General features: G+C 39.1%; 1 protein-coding gene across 1 annotated transcript in view; it reads right to left on the bottom strand.

Annotated features, from left to right (window-relative positions):
- UNC5C (unc-5 netrin receptor C) overlaps positions 1 to 17392 on the bottom strand; it is a 395871-nt gene that overhangs the window by 160774 nt on the left and 217705 nt on the right. The window contains exon 2 of the mRNA XM_054723184.1: positions 9702 to 9923. Coding sequence (XP_054579159.1) covers positions 9702 to 9923 — 222 coding nt within the window. The remainder of the gene's footprint in view (positions 1 to 9701; positions 9924 to 17392) is intronic.

Raw genomic sequence — 17392 nt, 5'->3', positions numbered from 1 at the left:
CCTGCCCGAGTGCCCCTAACCACCTCTGCCTTGGCCCTCACCGCTGTGGCTTTGTCCGGAAGGATGTCCAGAATGACATCCAGAAGGTCGTTTGCCTGTCCGGTCTAATTAGCATATTATTATTTTATTATTATAGATGTATATAACATTTTAAAATAACATGATATCCTATCTAATAATAGACAAATATGCAAATTGACCATACCTCCGACACACCCGCAAGCCACACCCACAAGCCACGCCCACCATCCAATCAGAGCGAGTATGCAAATTAACCCAAACCAAGATGGCTACAGCCACAGAGAGCAAGGTTTCCTAGGTAACAGAGGAAGCCAAGCTTTCCGCCTGCCCTGGCCAGGCCTAAGCCTCCACTCAAGCTACAAAGTTTCAATTATAGAAGGTAAACAAATTCAAACAAATGGCGGCAGAATGGAGCTTGAGAGAGCAGGCCAGGGTTGCCTCCGGCAACAGGGGAAGCAAAGCTTTCTGCACACCCTGGCCGGGCCCACCCGCTTAAGGCAACAAAGTTTCAATTATAACCCCAACACAAATGGCTACTGGCCTCGGACGGAGCCCCAGGCTTGGCTCCGCTCCAGGCTACAAAGTTTCAATTGTAGAAGGAAAATAAATTCCAGATACCAGGGCCTCTGCTTGGGCTGCCAGGGGGCGTGGCCTGCCTGCAAACCACCACAGGCCCCTCGCTCAGGCCACCCCATGCCCCAAGGGAACCCCCACCTGATTCGGGATGCCCTTCAGGGCAAACCAGCTGGCCCCGACCCCTGTACCAGGCCTCTATCCTATCTAATAAAAGAGTAATATGCAGATTGATCATCACTGCAACACACAATATAGCTGCCCCCATGTGGTCAAAGATCCTGCCCCCATGTGGACACAAGATGGCCACCACAAGATGGCCAGCAGGAGAGGGCATTTGGGAGGCACCCGGCCTGCAAGGGAGGGCAGTTGAGAGGGACCAAGCCTGCAAGGGAGGGCAGTTGGAGGTGATCAACCCTGCAGGAGAGGGCAGTTAGGGGTGACCAGGCCGGCAGAGGAGGGAAGTTGGGGGCAAACAGGCTGGCAGCAGAGTGGTTAGGGGGTGATCAGGCTGGCAGGCAGAAGCGATTAGGGGCAATCAGGAAGGCAGGCAGGCAAGCAGTTGGGAGCCAGCAGTCCTGGATTGTGATAGGGATTTCCCTCGAGGGGTCCCAGATTGGAGAGGGTACAGGCTGGGCTGAGGGACAACCCCCCTCCGTGCACGAATTTCGTGCACTGGGCCTCTAGTTAAACTATAAGAAATTACCATTTTGTTTCTCAAAATGGTTGAATATTGATAATTTCATATGGCTTAACCTATTACACATTTACACTTCACATTTATAAATATAATGAAAATGGAAGTACAAATAAGAGAAATGTGGACATGTATGACTTGGGTTTTATAGAAATCTTCATCCATGAGATTTCATTTGAGATACTTCTGTAAGAATGAGTAGGATTTTAACAGAGGTGGGATGGGAGAAAGTATGGTATTAAGTCATTAATTCATACAATACTTATTTATCGAGCACCTATAAGTACCCAACACCAAGTTATGCATGAACTAGAATAGTGAAAAACACACAATCTCTGATTTCACGGAGCTTATGCTTCAACTCAATGTTTACACTGACAAGGAGCAATAACTTGGGAAAGGAGACTGATAAGAGAACTGTCCGTTTTAACTATTAAAGATTAGTAAGAGGCCAGAAGGTGAACAGACCTACTTCCTAAAGTTCCATGTGTCCTAAGTAGGACCACTAAGTCAAGATAACGAAAAACCAATCACGCTCAATTTAATGAAGAGCATGCTGATAATTCAGAGTTTAAATTACTGTTGTAGTCTCACAACTTAGTTTCTATGATTCTAAGATATAATAGTATAAAGAGTGTTTGCCTTCATTTAATAAATTTTTAAAAATCCCACCCAATTTCCTACTGAAATTATATAAACAGCATTTTCTAAATCATGTAATGGGGTGACATTAAGTTCTCACGATAAAGTTTCTGTGAAAAAGATTTCAGTTGCCAAATATGAGGTTAAAAAAAGTTTTTTTCACTGCAGAACTGCAGGACTTTTACATGCAAATTGACTTTTTTTTTTTTCTCAAAAAGGGGGATATAACTATTGAAATTTCCTAAATTATTTGACCACAAAGCTTTTGTTGGTTTGCTTTTTTTTTTTTTTTTTTTTTCATGAAATAGCATTGATAAGACCCTGGTGGTTCGTTGAATGAAGTTTAAGGGGAAAACCATATTGACCTAGTATATGGGGCATGTGCTGGGGGAGAAGCTATTAGAATAAGGCTAGAGAGTTTGATTAGGAAAAGACTGTACTGAAGCTTTTGACTATATTACCAGAGAAGATGTACTTTGTTCCATGGAGAAAGGCAAAGCCATTATGTATTTTAAGAAATTAAAATGATTTAATCACTTAGACCTATAACTACCTAGAGAATGGATGGCTAGGAGAAAGGCTGAAATCAAGAAGGGATGGGAGGCCTCATAAATAAATTAAGGGGTATATAATAGAGGCCTATAACTGGGAACAGCAGCAAGAATTAAAAATGAAGGTTGTTTTGTGGAAGAATTCTGAGGTGAACCTGTCTGTATTTGATGATCACTTTGTCCGTTGAAGTAAAAGATGAAGCTGAGATGTCTATTTTTGGTGATGGAATGGAAAGAAGAGGCATATGAGACAGAAATACAAGAGGAGAAAGAATATCAATTGTGCCATTCCTGCAATAAACAGGGAACTGAGTGAGCACAGCATATCTGTGAGAACTCCATTTTGAGAAATGCAGTTCACTTAAATTTGTGCCCATTTATAACTTCGCTTCATCAATTTCTTTCCCTGTCAGGGCTCACCTTTTGTTATTTGGACAAATGTTAAATACACTCAAGAATAAAAAGAATCAAAACAGAAGCACTATCTTAACTTATTACATTAAAGAATCACAAAAGACCATATTTGGGAAACCTGACATAAGGCAAGGAAGGCAGATGAAAGCACGAAAGATAAAAGTTTAGCTGACATACTGAATCAGATTTTCTTTTCCTGAGAAAAGTGGTCATTATATTACACTAGAGGCCTGGTGCACGAATTCGTGTGCTAGTGGGTTCCCTCATCCTGGCCTGTGGGATCAGGCCGAAACCAGCTCTCTGACATCCCCTGAGGGGTCCTGAATTGTGAGAGGGTACAGGCCAGGCCGAGGGACTCCACGGTGCATGATTGGGGCCAGGGAGAGACGCGGGAGGTTGGCCAGCTGGGAGGGGCCTCAGGAGGGCTCCAGGGTGTGTCCGGCCTGTCTCACTCAGTCCCGATCTGCCTGACCCCAACAGCAAGCTAACCTACTGGTTGGAGTGTCTGCCCCCTGGTGGTCAGTGCACATTATAGTGAGCAGTTGAGTGGCCTTAGCATATCATTAGCATATTACGCTTTGATTGATTGAACGGCTGACCAGTCGACTGGATACTTAGCATATTGGGGTTTTATTATATAGGACTAGAGGCCCAGTGCATGGGGGTGGGCAGTATCCCTCAGCCTGGCCTGCGCCCTCTTGCAATCTGGGACCCCTCGGGTAGGGTCCTAGGCTTGCCATCTGTGTGGTGCTACCACCCCTATCCCCATCACCGGTTGCCTCCCTCTGTGGGTGACAGGCGTGGGGTGCGATCACTTGGCTGGCCTGGGCTTTCCTCTGCGGGGTGATTGCTGGCCGGCCCCGCACACCCGCCACAGTGTCACTGGCCAGTGGCCTGAGCCTCCTTCTGTGGGGCGATCAATCGTGGGGCCCCCAGATTGATTGCCCCGCAGAGGGAGGCCCCACCCACCCACCACAGCACTGCCAGCTAGGTGGCCTGGGCCTCTTCTGTGGCCACCAGCTGAGTAGCCTGGGCCTCCCATGATTTATCGCCCAGTAGAGGGAGGCCCTGCCCACCTAGCTGGGGCTCCGCAATTGATCACCGTGCAGAGGGTGGCCTGGGCCTCCCTCTGTGGGGCAACCATGGGGCGATGACGAGGCCCCCCTACCAATCGCTTCGCCCCCACCTAGGCTGGCCTGGCGCCAGTGCGTGTCATAGCGTGGTCATCTGGAAGGTCATCCGGACGGTCGTTCTGCTGTTTGGTCGTTTGGTCAATTTGCATATTATGCTTTTATTATTATAGATAGCTCTTTTATTTCTTTTTGTCTGGTCTGTGTATAGTAGTTTGGGCAGAATTTAGGGAGACGCTGGATAAAAGGGCCAATAGGAAGGGCTTTGAAATCAGAGTTCACCTCCAGCTTCTGTCCCCTCTTACCTGTGTGAGTCAGGCAAGTTAGTTTATCCTGAAGTGCCCCAGTATTCTCATTTACAAACAAACCCTAAAATTATCTGATGCAATTGTTGTGGTGACTAAATGACCTAATACGTGTAAGGCGTCCAGCATAAAGCTTGGCACTCATTTTATTGTTGTTGTGCTGCTCCTATTGATAACATTCGGCTAATGTGGGATGTAAAGGGAAAATCTTTCTAAACTCCCTTGCTTCTTCATGGAGGGGCAATAGTTGCTTTTTGATGATGAATCTTAGGTACCCTGGAAACAAGGGTTGAAAAGACTTTACGTAAATAGAAAGCAAGCAAGCAGCCAAGCCTGAGTTTTTCTTAAAAATGTAACCTTAAATTTTTGAACAGATCAAGATTTCAATGGAACTCTGAAGAGACATAGTTACTTATTGTATATTACCAAATCAAGAGCTTCTGCATATTGAAAATTTCTAAACCATCTGATCTGCTTTCCACTTTTCTGTTTCTAATATTACATATTTGCAAGAAATGCAAATGTGGTTTAAGTGATGGAAAGGCAAACAATACCAGTAATGAATGAACTTGAATCAGTACATTTTATGGTCGGTGGTATAGGTTTGCTCAATGAGTAAAATAATTGTTTGCTTCATACTTCAGAACAAGTGAGTCTATTTAATAGTCCTTATTTAAAAGGAATCATTTTGTGAGTTGGAGAAGAACTGTCATTATTATTCTGTAGTTTTTCAATGTGAAGTTATCTTTGATGAGGATATATTTGAGTGCAGTTGATTATTTTCAGCTGCAAGGCAATATATACGATTGCCAGTAAACATGCTTTCAATATCATTATTCTAAAGTGAGGTATCTATAAAAATTAATTGGTTTGCAATGACTTCTCTCTGTCCTGTCATCTGAGAACCAATTTGATTTGTTAAATACCAAGAAGATTTCTCCAATTTGTAATATATTTCAAGATTTAATGTATTCTAACATGTCTTGTGATTAGGAATCATTAAGACCCCAACAAAACTCTAATCAGACTGTTTTAAGGGGAGATTTGAGGATCAGATTTTCAGGTGTATCCAGCTTCAGAGGGAAAAAAACACACCAATAAAACCAAGCAGTTCAATTTCAATACCATTCACAGTATTTCTGATTTCACAGCAAAGCAAAGAGCTTTAAATATTAGAGACCTACACATTTCCCCCAATACTGTAGAGACTGGAGATTTATGATAGCAGGCAAAGAGATGCAATAAAGTGCTTTGGGCTTATCCCCTCTCCCCCAGGTTTCATTATTTATTATGAAAATAACACATTCACAGAATAGGAAAAAAAGAATAAAAGAAATCTCCTACCACCCCAGATTCTGAGCTGCCAACTACTTGTTATAATTCTTTAGAAAATCCCAACACATAGGCAAATGTATGTGTATCCTCTTACCTACATAATGAGGAAATATACCCAGTTTTCTACTTCAGTTTTCACTTAAAATGTTATCTGAGAGATTTTACTACAGCTTTATATGTGGAGAAACCTCATTGCTTTAAAAGGTGTCATAGTATTCCAGCCTAGGAATGAACAAACAGCCTTTGATACGCTACTGTAACAAGGGTACAATGGACAACCTTGCATGAAATCTTTTATCTTTAGACTGTCTAAATTTGTAATTAGTGAAGAAAGGGTATATACATTTAAGTATTTTTTTTTTATTTTTCCATTGATTTATTTTATTATTATTTTTAAAAATTTATTTCTTGATTATGGTATCACATAATTGTCCTCATCCCCACGTATGCCCCCAGCCCCCTGTTGTCTGTGACCACTGGTTAGGCTTATATGCATGCATACAAGTCCTTTGGTTAATCTCTCCTCTTTCCCCCACCCTCCCCTACCTTCCCTCTGAGGTTTGACAGTCTGAACGATGCTTCCCTGTCTCCAGTTCTGTTTTTGTTCATCAGTTTAAGTTGTTCATTATTTCCCCTAGATGCGTTTAAGTATTGATAGATATTTTCAAACTGTCCTTCAAAACGATTGTACCAATCACATCAGCAAAGTATGAGATATTCTCTATTCACTCCTTCTTCAGCACTGTATACTAACGCCTGTTTTGATCTGGACAGCATCTCCTTAGATGCCTTTTAATCATTTGCATTTTTTCCTATATCTCCATGTTCAAACTCTGCTGAATTTTCTAATGGGTTGCTGATCTTTTGATTAAATATCTTTTAAGAGAGGGAGGAGTGTTGAAGGCCTGGGTGGAAAAGGTAAAGGGATTAAGAAAAAAAACAAACAAACAAACACTCACATAAACATAAACAACAGTATGGCTAATACCAGAGGGAAAGGAGGTTAGAGGGAGGTAGAAGAGGGTAAGGGGAGGATAAATGGGGACAGAAGGAGACTTGACTTGGGTGAACACACAGTACAATTTACAGATGATGTATTGTAGAATTGTACACCTGAAACCTGTAAATTTTATTAACCAATATCACCCAATCCTATATAATAAAAGCATAGTATGCAAATTGTCTCCTCGACTGGAGTTCTTCCTGGAGTTTGACCAGGGAGCAGGGGCAGGGCTGGCCAGGGGAAGGGAGGGAGTACCCAACCAGCAGCCAGCAGCTGTTAGGGACCCTGCCAGTGCACTAATTTCGTGCATGGGGCCTCTAGTAAATTCAATAAAAAAGAGAGATAGTTATATATTAATTAAATTAGCCCTTTGATTTATATATGTTCACAGATATAACCAGGTGTTTTTTGTATGTTTGTTTTAGTGTTTTTTGTTTGTTTGTTTTTTGCAGAGGGAGGGTCTGCACCTTGGCTTTGTGGTTTTCTTTGGATGTTCAAATTAATAATCTATAATAATAAAAGGGTAATATGCTAATTAGACTGGACATCATTCCTAACGAAGCCGGGGCCAGAGGGAAGCCAGCCTGGGTCCCAGGTGCCTGCTGGTGGCCAGCGGAGGGAAGCCTGGGTCCTGGGTGCCGGAGGGAAGCTGGTGCCAGCAGCCAGGGGAAGGAAGGCCTACTCTTGCACGAATGTTTGTGCATCGGGCCTCCAGTGCTTTCTCGTAAGACTTCTTCATGTTATCTTCATTAAAAAGGCTTTGTCCACCACTGAAACCAATCAGCCAACCAATTAACCAACCAACCAAGTGAATTTGTCTTCTAGTGATGATGATGGTAATGATGACATTAAAGCCCTTAAATCTATAATTTATTTTATTTTAAATATATTTTTATTGATTTCAGAAAGGAAGGGAGAGGGAGAGAGAGAGAGAAACATCAATGATGAGACAGAATCATTGATCGGCTGCCTCCTGCACTCCCTACGCTGGGTATTGAGCCCACAACCCGGCATGCGTCCTGACCAGAAATTAAACTGTGACCTTTTTGACTTTTCCACCTGCTTACCTTGTGGGTTGAAAAATCATCTTTATTGCATTGTAAAATGCCTTAGAAGTTTGAGTATTCTCTAGTCAGACATTCTCAATATCAGAGCATTTTTGTTTTTATTTCTAATACTATAGGCCCAGTGCATGAAATTCATGCATGGGTAGGGTCCCTAGGCCTGGTCAGCTATCAGGGCTCAGGGCCTTCTGGCTGCCAGCCAGGGCCTTCCTTCATTCCACGCCGCCTGCTGTCATAGCAAGCGATCAAACTCCAAGTCTCTCGGTGGAACTCCCGAGGAGACACTTTGCATATTAGCCTTTTATATATATATATAGATTCCTATGTAGGCATTTTCATTAATTTAGTAAAGAGAAGCCTAAAAATGTTTGTGACTCTCATTTTAGCTTTTATGATTTCCTTCTTGTTACCATTAAAACTTCTGTGTTTGAAATCTGTACAAATAAATGAGCTAAAACAAATAAAACTCAATTCACTTGAGATTTTGAAGACATCTAGTGAAGTTATTTTCTGAGTAATTAGACCAAGAGGTGGGACAGTTCCCTAAAGTCAGCTACCATACAGTTGGCTACCCAGTCATTTCTGCAGTCATCGGCTCGCATGCAGTGAGCATATTGATTCACAAATTGACAAACAATTGCATAGAGCTGCCACCTGAGTTTTCTCAGACCATTTTTGTTATAGAAATATATGCCTCACATGCATTTTAGAAAGATGCCTCTTCTCAGCCCGCCCATAGTCTGTTTCTTTATGTCCCATCACCTAAACATGCTCTTTATGTTTTAAGAGACATTGAAAGCAGACCCCCCTCAAGTGCTGGTCTCTGCTTGCCCTTGGTTAATCCCACATTTGGATACAAATATGGTCAATTAAAATTTTGAAAACATGTATCCATATTTAAGAATGAAAAAGAAGATATTTCAATGCTTCCATGTTTGTCATATATGGCATGCTTTAGCTTGGAAATATGGATCAGTGAAGTCTTAATATTTAAAATATATGTCTTCATCTTATAAAATCATAGATCTGGAAGTGATCTGAAAGTTCACATTGTTATTCTCCCTGCTGGAGAGCAAAAACACTTAAACTACTGCAGAAAGATATATATTTTTCCAATTTAAAATAACTCTAGGAGATTCCACAACTCTCTTAAGTTTCCCACTGTGGAGTAAATAATTGCTATCAAAAAAGTTTCCTTTATAGCCAATCTAAATTTCACAGGTTATTAAAATCAACTTCATCCTCTCTATGCTTTTATTATTACTGTTAAGAATATTTACAGAGCAATACAAGCAGGAGTTTTAACCATGCCAGGAGTAAAGATACGCTGATCAAGATGCATCTTGATAGATGGTGACTGCACTCACCATTTCTCCCCTTCTCAATCTATTCTACCTCTATTCTCAATCACCCTCTATACTCAATCACCCTCAGTTTAACTTTAGCTAAGCTAAGCAATTAGGATTCATTTTTTTAGATGTAAGTTAAGAATACAGGATACTTTGAATCTATAACCTTTTAGATTGTTTGAAAAAGTATAAGGAGAAATTATCCATGTGAATTAACATTGGAGAGCCATGTACACAAGTACACTTTATCCTGAGTTGAATATGTTCCGCAATCACAAGCTATTTAGACCTGACACCAGTCTTGACACAGAAGTGAAATCCAACAGCATCTTTCACTGGGGCACTTACCACTTCTTCAGTCTATTAATTTTCATTATTTATCTAAGCATGAACTGTGTTTTAGTTCCATGTAATTCAACAGGAATCAAGTCAAGGTTTATTTGTCACATTTCTCTTTGCAATGCATGAAAGATCACCAAATACTAATCAAACTGATTCAAACTTCTGGCCACAGAATAACTCAACTTTCAGTTTTACTAACTGAAAGGACAGTATGACGACATGCTAAAGTAGTAAGTGGATCCGAAGTAGTAGTCCAAATGCAATGGAAAACTTACCAGAGGTTTCATCTACTCTCTCATCTACTATGTGGTCCTTCTGATGAACCCACTCACTATTGCACTTGAAGTAGATCTGGGTGGCGGGGCTGGCTTTACAATACAGGTTCACAGGCTTGTTCTTCACAATATAAGCTTCTTCCGGCTCGATCAGGAAGTGTGGCAAAGGTTCCGGGGGGTCAGATGGAAAAGTTTCTGGCAGTTCATGAAAAAAGTCGTCGTCTGGTAAAACAAGAAGAAAGTAGAAAATGTTCAAAACATAGTAAATACCTGCATTTTACTTGCCACCCACTTAAAAATAATGCCTTGTAATCTAATTAAGTAATGTGAATGACTGCTATGCACAGGCAGTACGATTGGTCTGTTGACTGGTTACTCAATTAAGGATTTAGATTATTCTCACTTTTAGGCATGACAGAACTCAACATCAGGGAGAATAAATGTCTTGCCCTGAGCACAAAGGTAGAAAATAGCCGAAGTGCCATCAGGACCCAGGTTTGTCTTCCTCTAAAACTGTGATCTTCCAGATATAGTACTACACCTCCCACTGTACAGTGCTACCCTTGAGAGTTGAAAAAAGCAAAAGCAAATTTTGAAAAATTCTTTTGAAAAGTACAAGGTTCATAGGTAAATCTTTGCAAGGAGCTGAGAAGGAATATTAGAAATATGAATTAAGGATAAAATCTACCATTATTTTTAAAAATGCACCACATGAAATATTCATTCATTCAACCACAAATATTTATTGAGTTCAGAATTATGCTAAGTACTGGAAATATAGATGATAGCTTCAACTCAGGCAAGGAGAGCCACAATGGAGCCTAGAATCTAGCAATACTGTTTGATCTTATTTTGAAACTATACCTCAAATGTCATATGTGTTATATGAGTAGTCAAACCTATTTTCATTATATTACTAAATATTATTATGAAGAACAATAGTCTCATTTTTATATCACTGAAAATTTTCAAGTATATAGCTGTCAACTGCTGTTCCAACATTGATGAATAAACAAAACCTAAAAACCCTTGAGATATTTGCACACTTTAAGGTACATTTTCTTTTAATTTGGGTTATGCATAATTCCAAATTAAAAAAAATAATAAAAGTGCCTTTTAAAAAGTCCTGTTACATTTCATGAAAGTGAAATAAAAAAAGTCTTCCAGCCCGGCCAGTGTGGCTCAGTGGATTGAGTGTCATCCCATGCACCAAGAGACCATTGGCTGGATTCCCGATCAGAGCACATGCCTGGGTTGTGGGCTCGTTCCCCAATAGGGGACATGCAGGAGGTAGCAATTGATGTTTCCCATCAATGTTTCTCTATCTCTCTCCCTCTCCTTTACTCTCTCTCTAAAATCAATAAAAACATTATTTTTTAAGAAAAGTCTTCCCATACACTATAAATAAGTTAAGCCCAATAATTCTCTTCCTATGAGGGACAGAGGAGACTAAATTTATTCTTAATTCTCTATGTTGATTAAGCACCCCAGGCTAATATGTAAATTTAAAACTCCAAGGTCAAAATTAAAAGTTTTTATAAGTCCTATAAAGTATGTATATTCAGTAGCAAATAGAGGGTATGGTATTGGTAGTTAAAGACTGATTGCTCAGATGTTACCTTGAAACTCATTTCATCGGTCACTCAGTTGTTGACCTGTTTTGGCAGACAGCCATTGACTATGTGGATGTTTGTCCACTAGGGACCCTGGCCTGGGACTTTTCATGTAGGTCATGGGATAGCTGTCAATCAGTAATGCATCCGGTCTTTGCCTATTTGTTTGGCAGTAAAAATTGGCTTTACTTGCATCATAGACAAAACTAGCTTTCAAAGCTGCTCTACAATGATAAATTCCTGACACTGGATGTCAATGACATTTCCTGTGGCTAGCTTCCTTTCTCACTTTATTTTTTTAATTTGCTTTCTGTAGGCAGAGCATCATTTCTGGTTTTTCTATTGTTCAACAGCAGGATCCAAACTGTCAGGGAACCACAGGATAACTTTGCCTCTGTCAATTTCAGCTTCTTTAGTCAATATGCAAGAACACTCAAAACTGCTTAAATAAACAATAGTTCAGAAAGGCATAGGAATGGGGAATTGAGGTATTAGATCCATCAGCACAGAGCTGATGTCTTGAAGGCATTGTTCAATTTTTTTCTTTTGAGGCACTTCCTGTTATATGTAATGACAGACTGCAGATAATCAATAAAGCTTCATAAAATATCAGACTCAAATGCTGTAAAATGTTAGCTATTGGTTTTAATTATTGTTCATGAAGGCAGAGGGTCAATTGTATTTATTTTTATTATTGGTGTATATTCAGACACACAAGAACTTGCACATGCCTTTCATAACAATATATTTATTTAGGTATGCAAAATATAAAAAGCCTTCCAAGTCATCGATTTAGAAGGTGAGACTTGTTCCTTTAGAAGAAATGATGATTATAGGACATCTGAAGTTATATATTTCCTTACCGTATTCAATAATGTAACAAAAGTACTTATACATTTACATTCTACAGAAAGATAGAGAGGCACTAAACATTGATTACCCTGCCTTGCCAAAGCATGTATTTCTTTTTTCTGATTATTTACTGTAAACTACTGTGAGGCCTAAGGGAAGCTGAGGAAGTCACACATATGTCTTCAAGTCAAAAGAGACACTGTTAAGTTCAGGGGGGAAAAAGTAATTATTCAATAATGTACTTTTAAAAAATATATGGACAAACTAACTTCGTATTTCCTTAATTTGGGGTTTTAAGACATGAGGATTACTACAAATAAAGAAAAATAATTTCTATGTCTTGGTTCGAGGCTTTATAAAGTGTTGATTTTTCAATATGCTTAATAACATTTAAGGTGCAAGTTATAATAGGAATTATTTCTATCATTTGAAATGTTTTCATCATATGGTAAATCCAGTGTTTCTTTTGCATATCATTCTAGCTCTGTAGGAATCTCATTCTTAAATTTGATCTAGAAAGATACTTTAACTAACCACAGCATATGAGTTTATTAATGTTTCTCATAACATGCATACAGTTTATTTAAGTCTATGCTCTAGATCCGTGGTTGGCAAACTGCGACTCGCGAGCCACATGCAGCTCTTTGGCCCCTTGAGTGTGGCTCTTCCACAAAATACCACGGCCTGGGCGAGTCTATTTTGAAGAAGTGGTATTAGAAGAAGTTTAAGTTTAAAAAATTTGGCTCTCAAAAGAAATTTCAATTGTTGTATTGTTGATATTTGGCTCTGTTGACTAATGAGTTTGCCGACCACTGCTCTAGATGAATATGGCACATAATTTCTAGTACTCAATTCAGGTGTTGGGAATGACATTTATGAAGATAATTTTTGAGATTCTGTGTCAGTAAGGTATGAATAGTGGGAAAGATATAACAAAATGCAAATGGGCCGTTGAGGAATCCCTCACTTCTCCATTCACCACTGTTAGCCTGGGTACCATGCCTATCCATGGAAATCGGCCCAGATAACTGCTCCCCGGCCATCAGGTTAAGCCTGCTAAGAGGACACTTTCCTTGCTCTAGACCAGTGGTTCTCAACCTTTCTAATGCCTCGACCCTTTAATACAGTTCCTCATGTTATGGTGACCCCCAACCATAAAATTATTTTTGTTGCTACTTCATAACTGTAATTTTGCTACTGTTATGAATTGAAATGTAAATATTTGTATTTTCCGATGGTCTTAGGCTCTACAGCAGTGGTTCTCAACCTGTGGGTCGAGAACCGCTAGCAGGGTCGCCTAAGACCATTGGAAAACACAGATATTTACATTACGATTCATAACAGTAGCAAAATTACAGTTATGAAGTAGCAACAAAAATAATTTTATGGTTGGGGGTCACCACAACATGAGGAACTATATTAAAGGGTCGCGGCATTAGAAAGGTTGAGAACCACTGCTCTAGACAAACATGGTGTCAGCATTAAATTTAAAATAAAATGGTATTTCAGAAATTGTCTTTTTATGAAATGTACTCTGGATTTTTTTTCTAGAGTAAGTTTTAAAAATCAAACAAGCAACCCAATTCTCTTCAACTGAACATATAAAGGAAAACTTCTGAGTATTTAAATAACCAGCATGGTTACATATGTATGTATTTAACAAGGAAAAAATGATCCTAGCTAAATACCATGTGTATTTAGCAAGAAAAATAGGACCACGTACAAATTCCTCTTCAGGGATATCTAGTTCCTCTGCACTATGCGTTTGCCTCGCACATATGTGGAAGAATCTACTTCTCAGTTTTTGCAGCCAGTTTTATGCAACTATTCCCAATTTTCAAAAGCCAGGACTATATAGAAACAAGTGCTTAACACTAGAATCAATGCTCTTTGAAGGCGGGGACTATGTTGTTTTCATGTTTACTTTCCATAAGTCTGGCATAGTACCAGGCACATTACAGGAGGTCAATAAAAATCTTACAGAAGCATAAATATTATGACAACTTTGATCATTCCTAAAAGATTCACAAGGTATTTTAGAGCTTAGAATGCCTCAAATTCAGTTACAAATATAGTGTTATAACAATAACATCTACAAACTAACTGGCTGCAAAATTTGTGTGGCCCATTGCAGAGTGAAAATCCAGAAAACCTTGTTAAAAATGTATTAAGAATTCAGAGCTAATGATGGCAGAGCATTAAACCAAGCCCAGGTCCTGGGTGACAGGACGGGCCCCACAGCCAGGAAGCTAGCTCTGTCTGCAATGTCAGTTACTGTGCGTTCTACTTCACGGCATGTCTGAGAAATGACATTACATCTCTGTTAGTGAATATTCGTTTTGGAATGCATTTGGTGTTTCTCAGCTTCTTAATGGTGATTAGATGTTTTCTGGAAGAAGACAAGGCTTTTCAAATTATAAAACTGAGACTCCAATCAATTCTCTAAGCACGTGTGTCTGCAATGGTGTGCAAGTGAGAGCGTACAGTTTTATCTTTTCATGTTTTCCTTTTGGACATACCCCAGTGCCCATCTTGAGCCTGATCCAAAACAAGGAAATCCCTGCCCCACTGAGGGAAACTCTGTCAAGTCACTAGGGGACGATAATACAAGGGATAATGAGCTTGGAGAGTCTTCTTTGAGCTGGTAGACTGTTTACTGAGATCAGTTCCTAGCATGCACTTCATTTTATTACACAAGTAAGCCAACTTTATGATATTATTAAGGTCATGCTGAAATAATGATTTAATTTTTAAATAATGGATGCTATGAAATAATGATTTAATTTTTCAGTAGGGAGAACATTGAGTGCTTCCTCTTACTACTTTATTTCTTAATAAAAATATCTGAAGAGGCTCCTGAAGTCCTTGGGTGATCATAGGAACTCAATGTGTAAGCAACAACCTCAGAAACACATTTCTGGTAACATGCCACAGTTATTCCAAATCTTTATGGTGTATAAAGGCACACCCAGATGCTGACATTGACTACATGATGCTATTTGGGCAAAATGACTGATTAATTACATTGCTAAATACATTTTCTACACAAAGTTCATTCAAGTTAACAAAATAAAATTTTCTGAGTTGGCTTTGTGTTGTACATTGAATTCAGTATTAACTTCACGCTATCATTGTCTTTTTGATTTAGATATAATATAATTATTCATTTTGCTCTCCTGTAATACTTGACTTAATTTCCTACTTTCTACTATTACTCAATAGTGCTATAGGCATTCTAATATAGAAATCAGGTAAATCTCAGTATTTCCTTTCTCTGTTATCTCACACAGCCTTTTTTGGTCATTTATATACAAGAAAAGAAAGCTTTGTACCCTGTATTATTTTTATAGACTTTCATTGCACCTAATTCTCAACAGGAAAATATTGTGCTAGGCACATCAATCTAGGAAGCTTTGGTTGCTGGTTTTATTGCTATATATCAAGCCTTAATTTTCATCAACTTAATACATAAGTTTCTGTATTTCAGAATCATAAGACTTAAACTATTATTGCTTATATCATAAAATATAGGACTATTATCTCTTTGTCAGAGACCTGAAACATATTCTGCTGAAATGGAATTTACTTCCAAATGATTCAAGAGCAATTTAAAATGAATGACTGCAAAGCTAATTTTATCTGCATTTGGCTGCCCATCCATCAGAGAGATAATTCATGATATATTACAACAAAAGGCAGCTGGAATTAACTATTTGAATGAGACTCTAGCTTATTTTTTAATATTTTGATTAAAATATCCTTTGGAAGACAAAGACTATGGTCTATATTTCAAGCAACATATTAATGGATTCATCATTTAAATTTAAGTAGCTGAATATATAATGCCTTAAATGTCTTGTGCAATTTGGAGATACTGAATAATTTCCAACTCCACAAGAAAAAAAACTTTTCTTCTTTTAAAGACACACTTTCTGAGCCATGTGCATACACTATTCACAGTGACATGAAGTCAACATGCTATCTGACATGAACTTACCCATGAAACAGAGGCACCTCCTTCTGTCTCAGTTTCTCCTTCTGCCCCAGTTTAGGACTTTATGATCTCCGACTTTTACTAATATAACATTTTCCTATGGTTTTCCTGCATACCCTCTCTACTTCTGCCATGTGTATATATTGTGCTCTTAGGAAAGTTTTTCAACAATTTATTTACTCTCTCCCTCAAGTAATTTAATAAATACAATATAAAGCAAGATGGCAATATTCTTTTTTTCTTTCAGATTAGCTCAAAAATATTGAATGATTGATGCGGGGTTAAGGTAATGTGAACTTCTATATACTGGCTATGGTGTAAATTGGTATTATAGTAGAGATAATTTGACAATATAAATAAAAATTAAATCTCTGTATATCTCCAAATAGATTATCCTCCTTCTTGGAATTAACAGACACAATGACATACACACACACACACACACACACACACACACACGTACACACACACACATACAAAGATGCTCATTGCAGCATTATTTATTTAAAAAATAAGTGTAACATAACAACAAAAGGCAATTGGAATTAACTACTTGAATGAAACTGAGAACAACTAAAAATCACCTGAGGAATGGTTAGATAATTATTTGTAACTAGAGGCCAGGTGCACAAAATTCGTGCAGGGGGGTGTGTGTCCCTCAACCTGGCCTACACCTTCTAGTAATCCAGGACCGCTGGCTCCTAACTGCTTGCCTGCCTGCCTGATCACCCCTAACCACTCTGCCTGATCACCCCTAACCACTCTGCCCACCTGATCGCCCCTAACCACTCTGCCTGCCTGCCTGATCACCCATAACCACTTTGCCCGCCTGCCTGATCACTCCTAACCACTTGCTTGCCTGCCTGCCTGATTGCCCTTAACCGCCTCTGCCTCGGCCCCTGCCGCCACGGCTTTGTCAGAAAGCACGTCCGGAGTGATGTCCGGAAGGTCGTTCAGCTGTGCGGTCTAATTAGCATACTAAACTTTTATTATTATAGATATGTCCTCCCTAGAGAATACTGTTTCAACAGTAAAAATAAGGAAGCAGATTTTTTTATGTATAAAATCAGAAGGACAACCATTATTACTAAGCAAATAAAGCAAGTTCTTAGCCAATCTGTATTAAAATGATGCCACTCTTTGTAAAGCAAGGAAGGAAGATGAAGAAAGGAAGGAAAAGGGGAGAAAGGAAGAAAAGAGAAAAGAAGCATGTTAGTGTGTTTGTGTGTGTG

Source organism: Eptesicus fuscus, chromosome 2 (genome assembly GCF_027574615.1).
Source record: "Eptesicus fuscus isolate TK198812 chromosome 2, DD_ASM_mEF_20220401, whole genome shotgun sequence".
In the NCBI taxonomy this organism is placed as follows: domain Eukaryota; kingdom Metazoa; phylum Chordata; class Mammalia; order Chiroptera; family Vespertilionidae; genus Eptesicus; species Eptesicus fuscus.
This window is presented reverse-complemented; position numbering and strand designations above follow the sequence as displayed.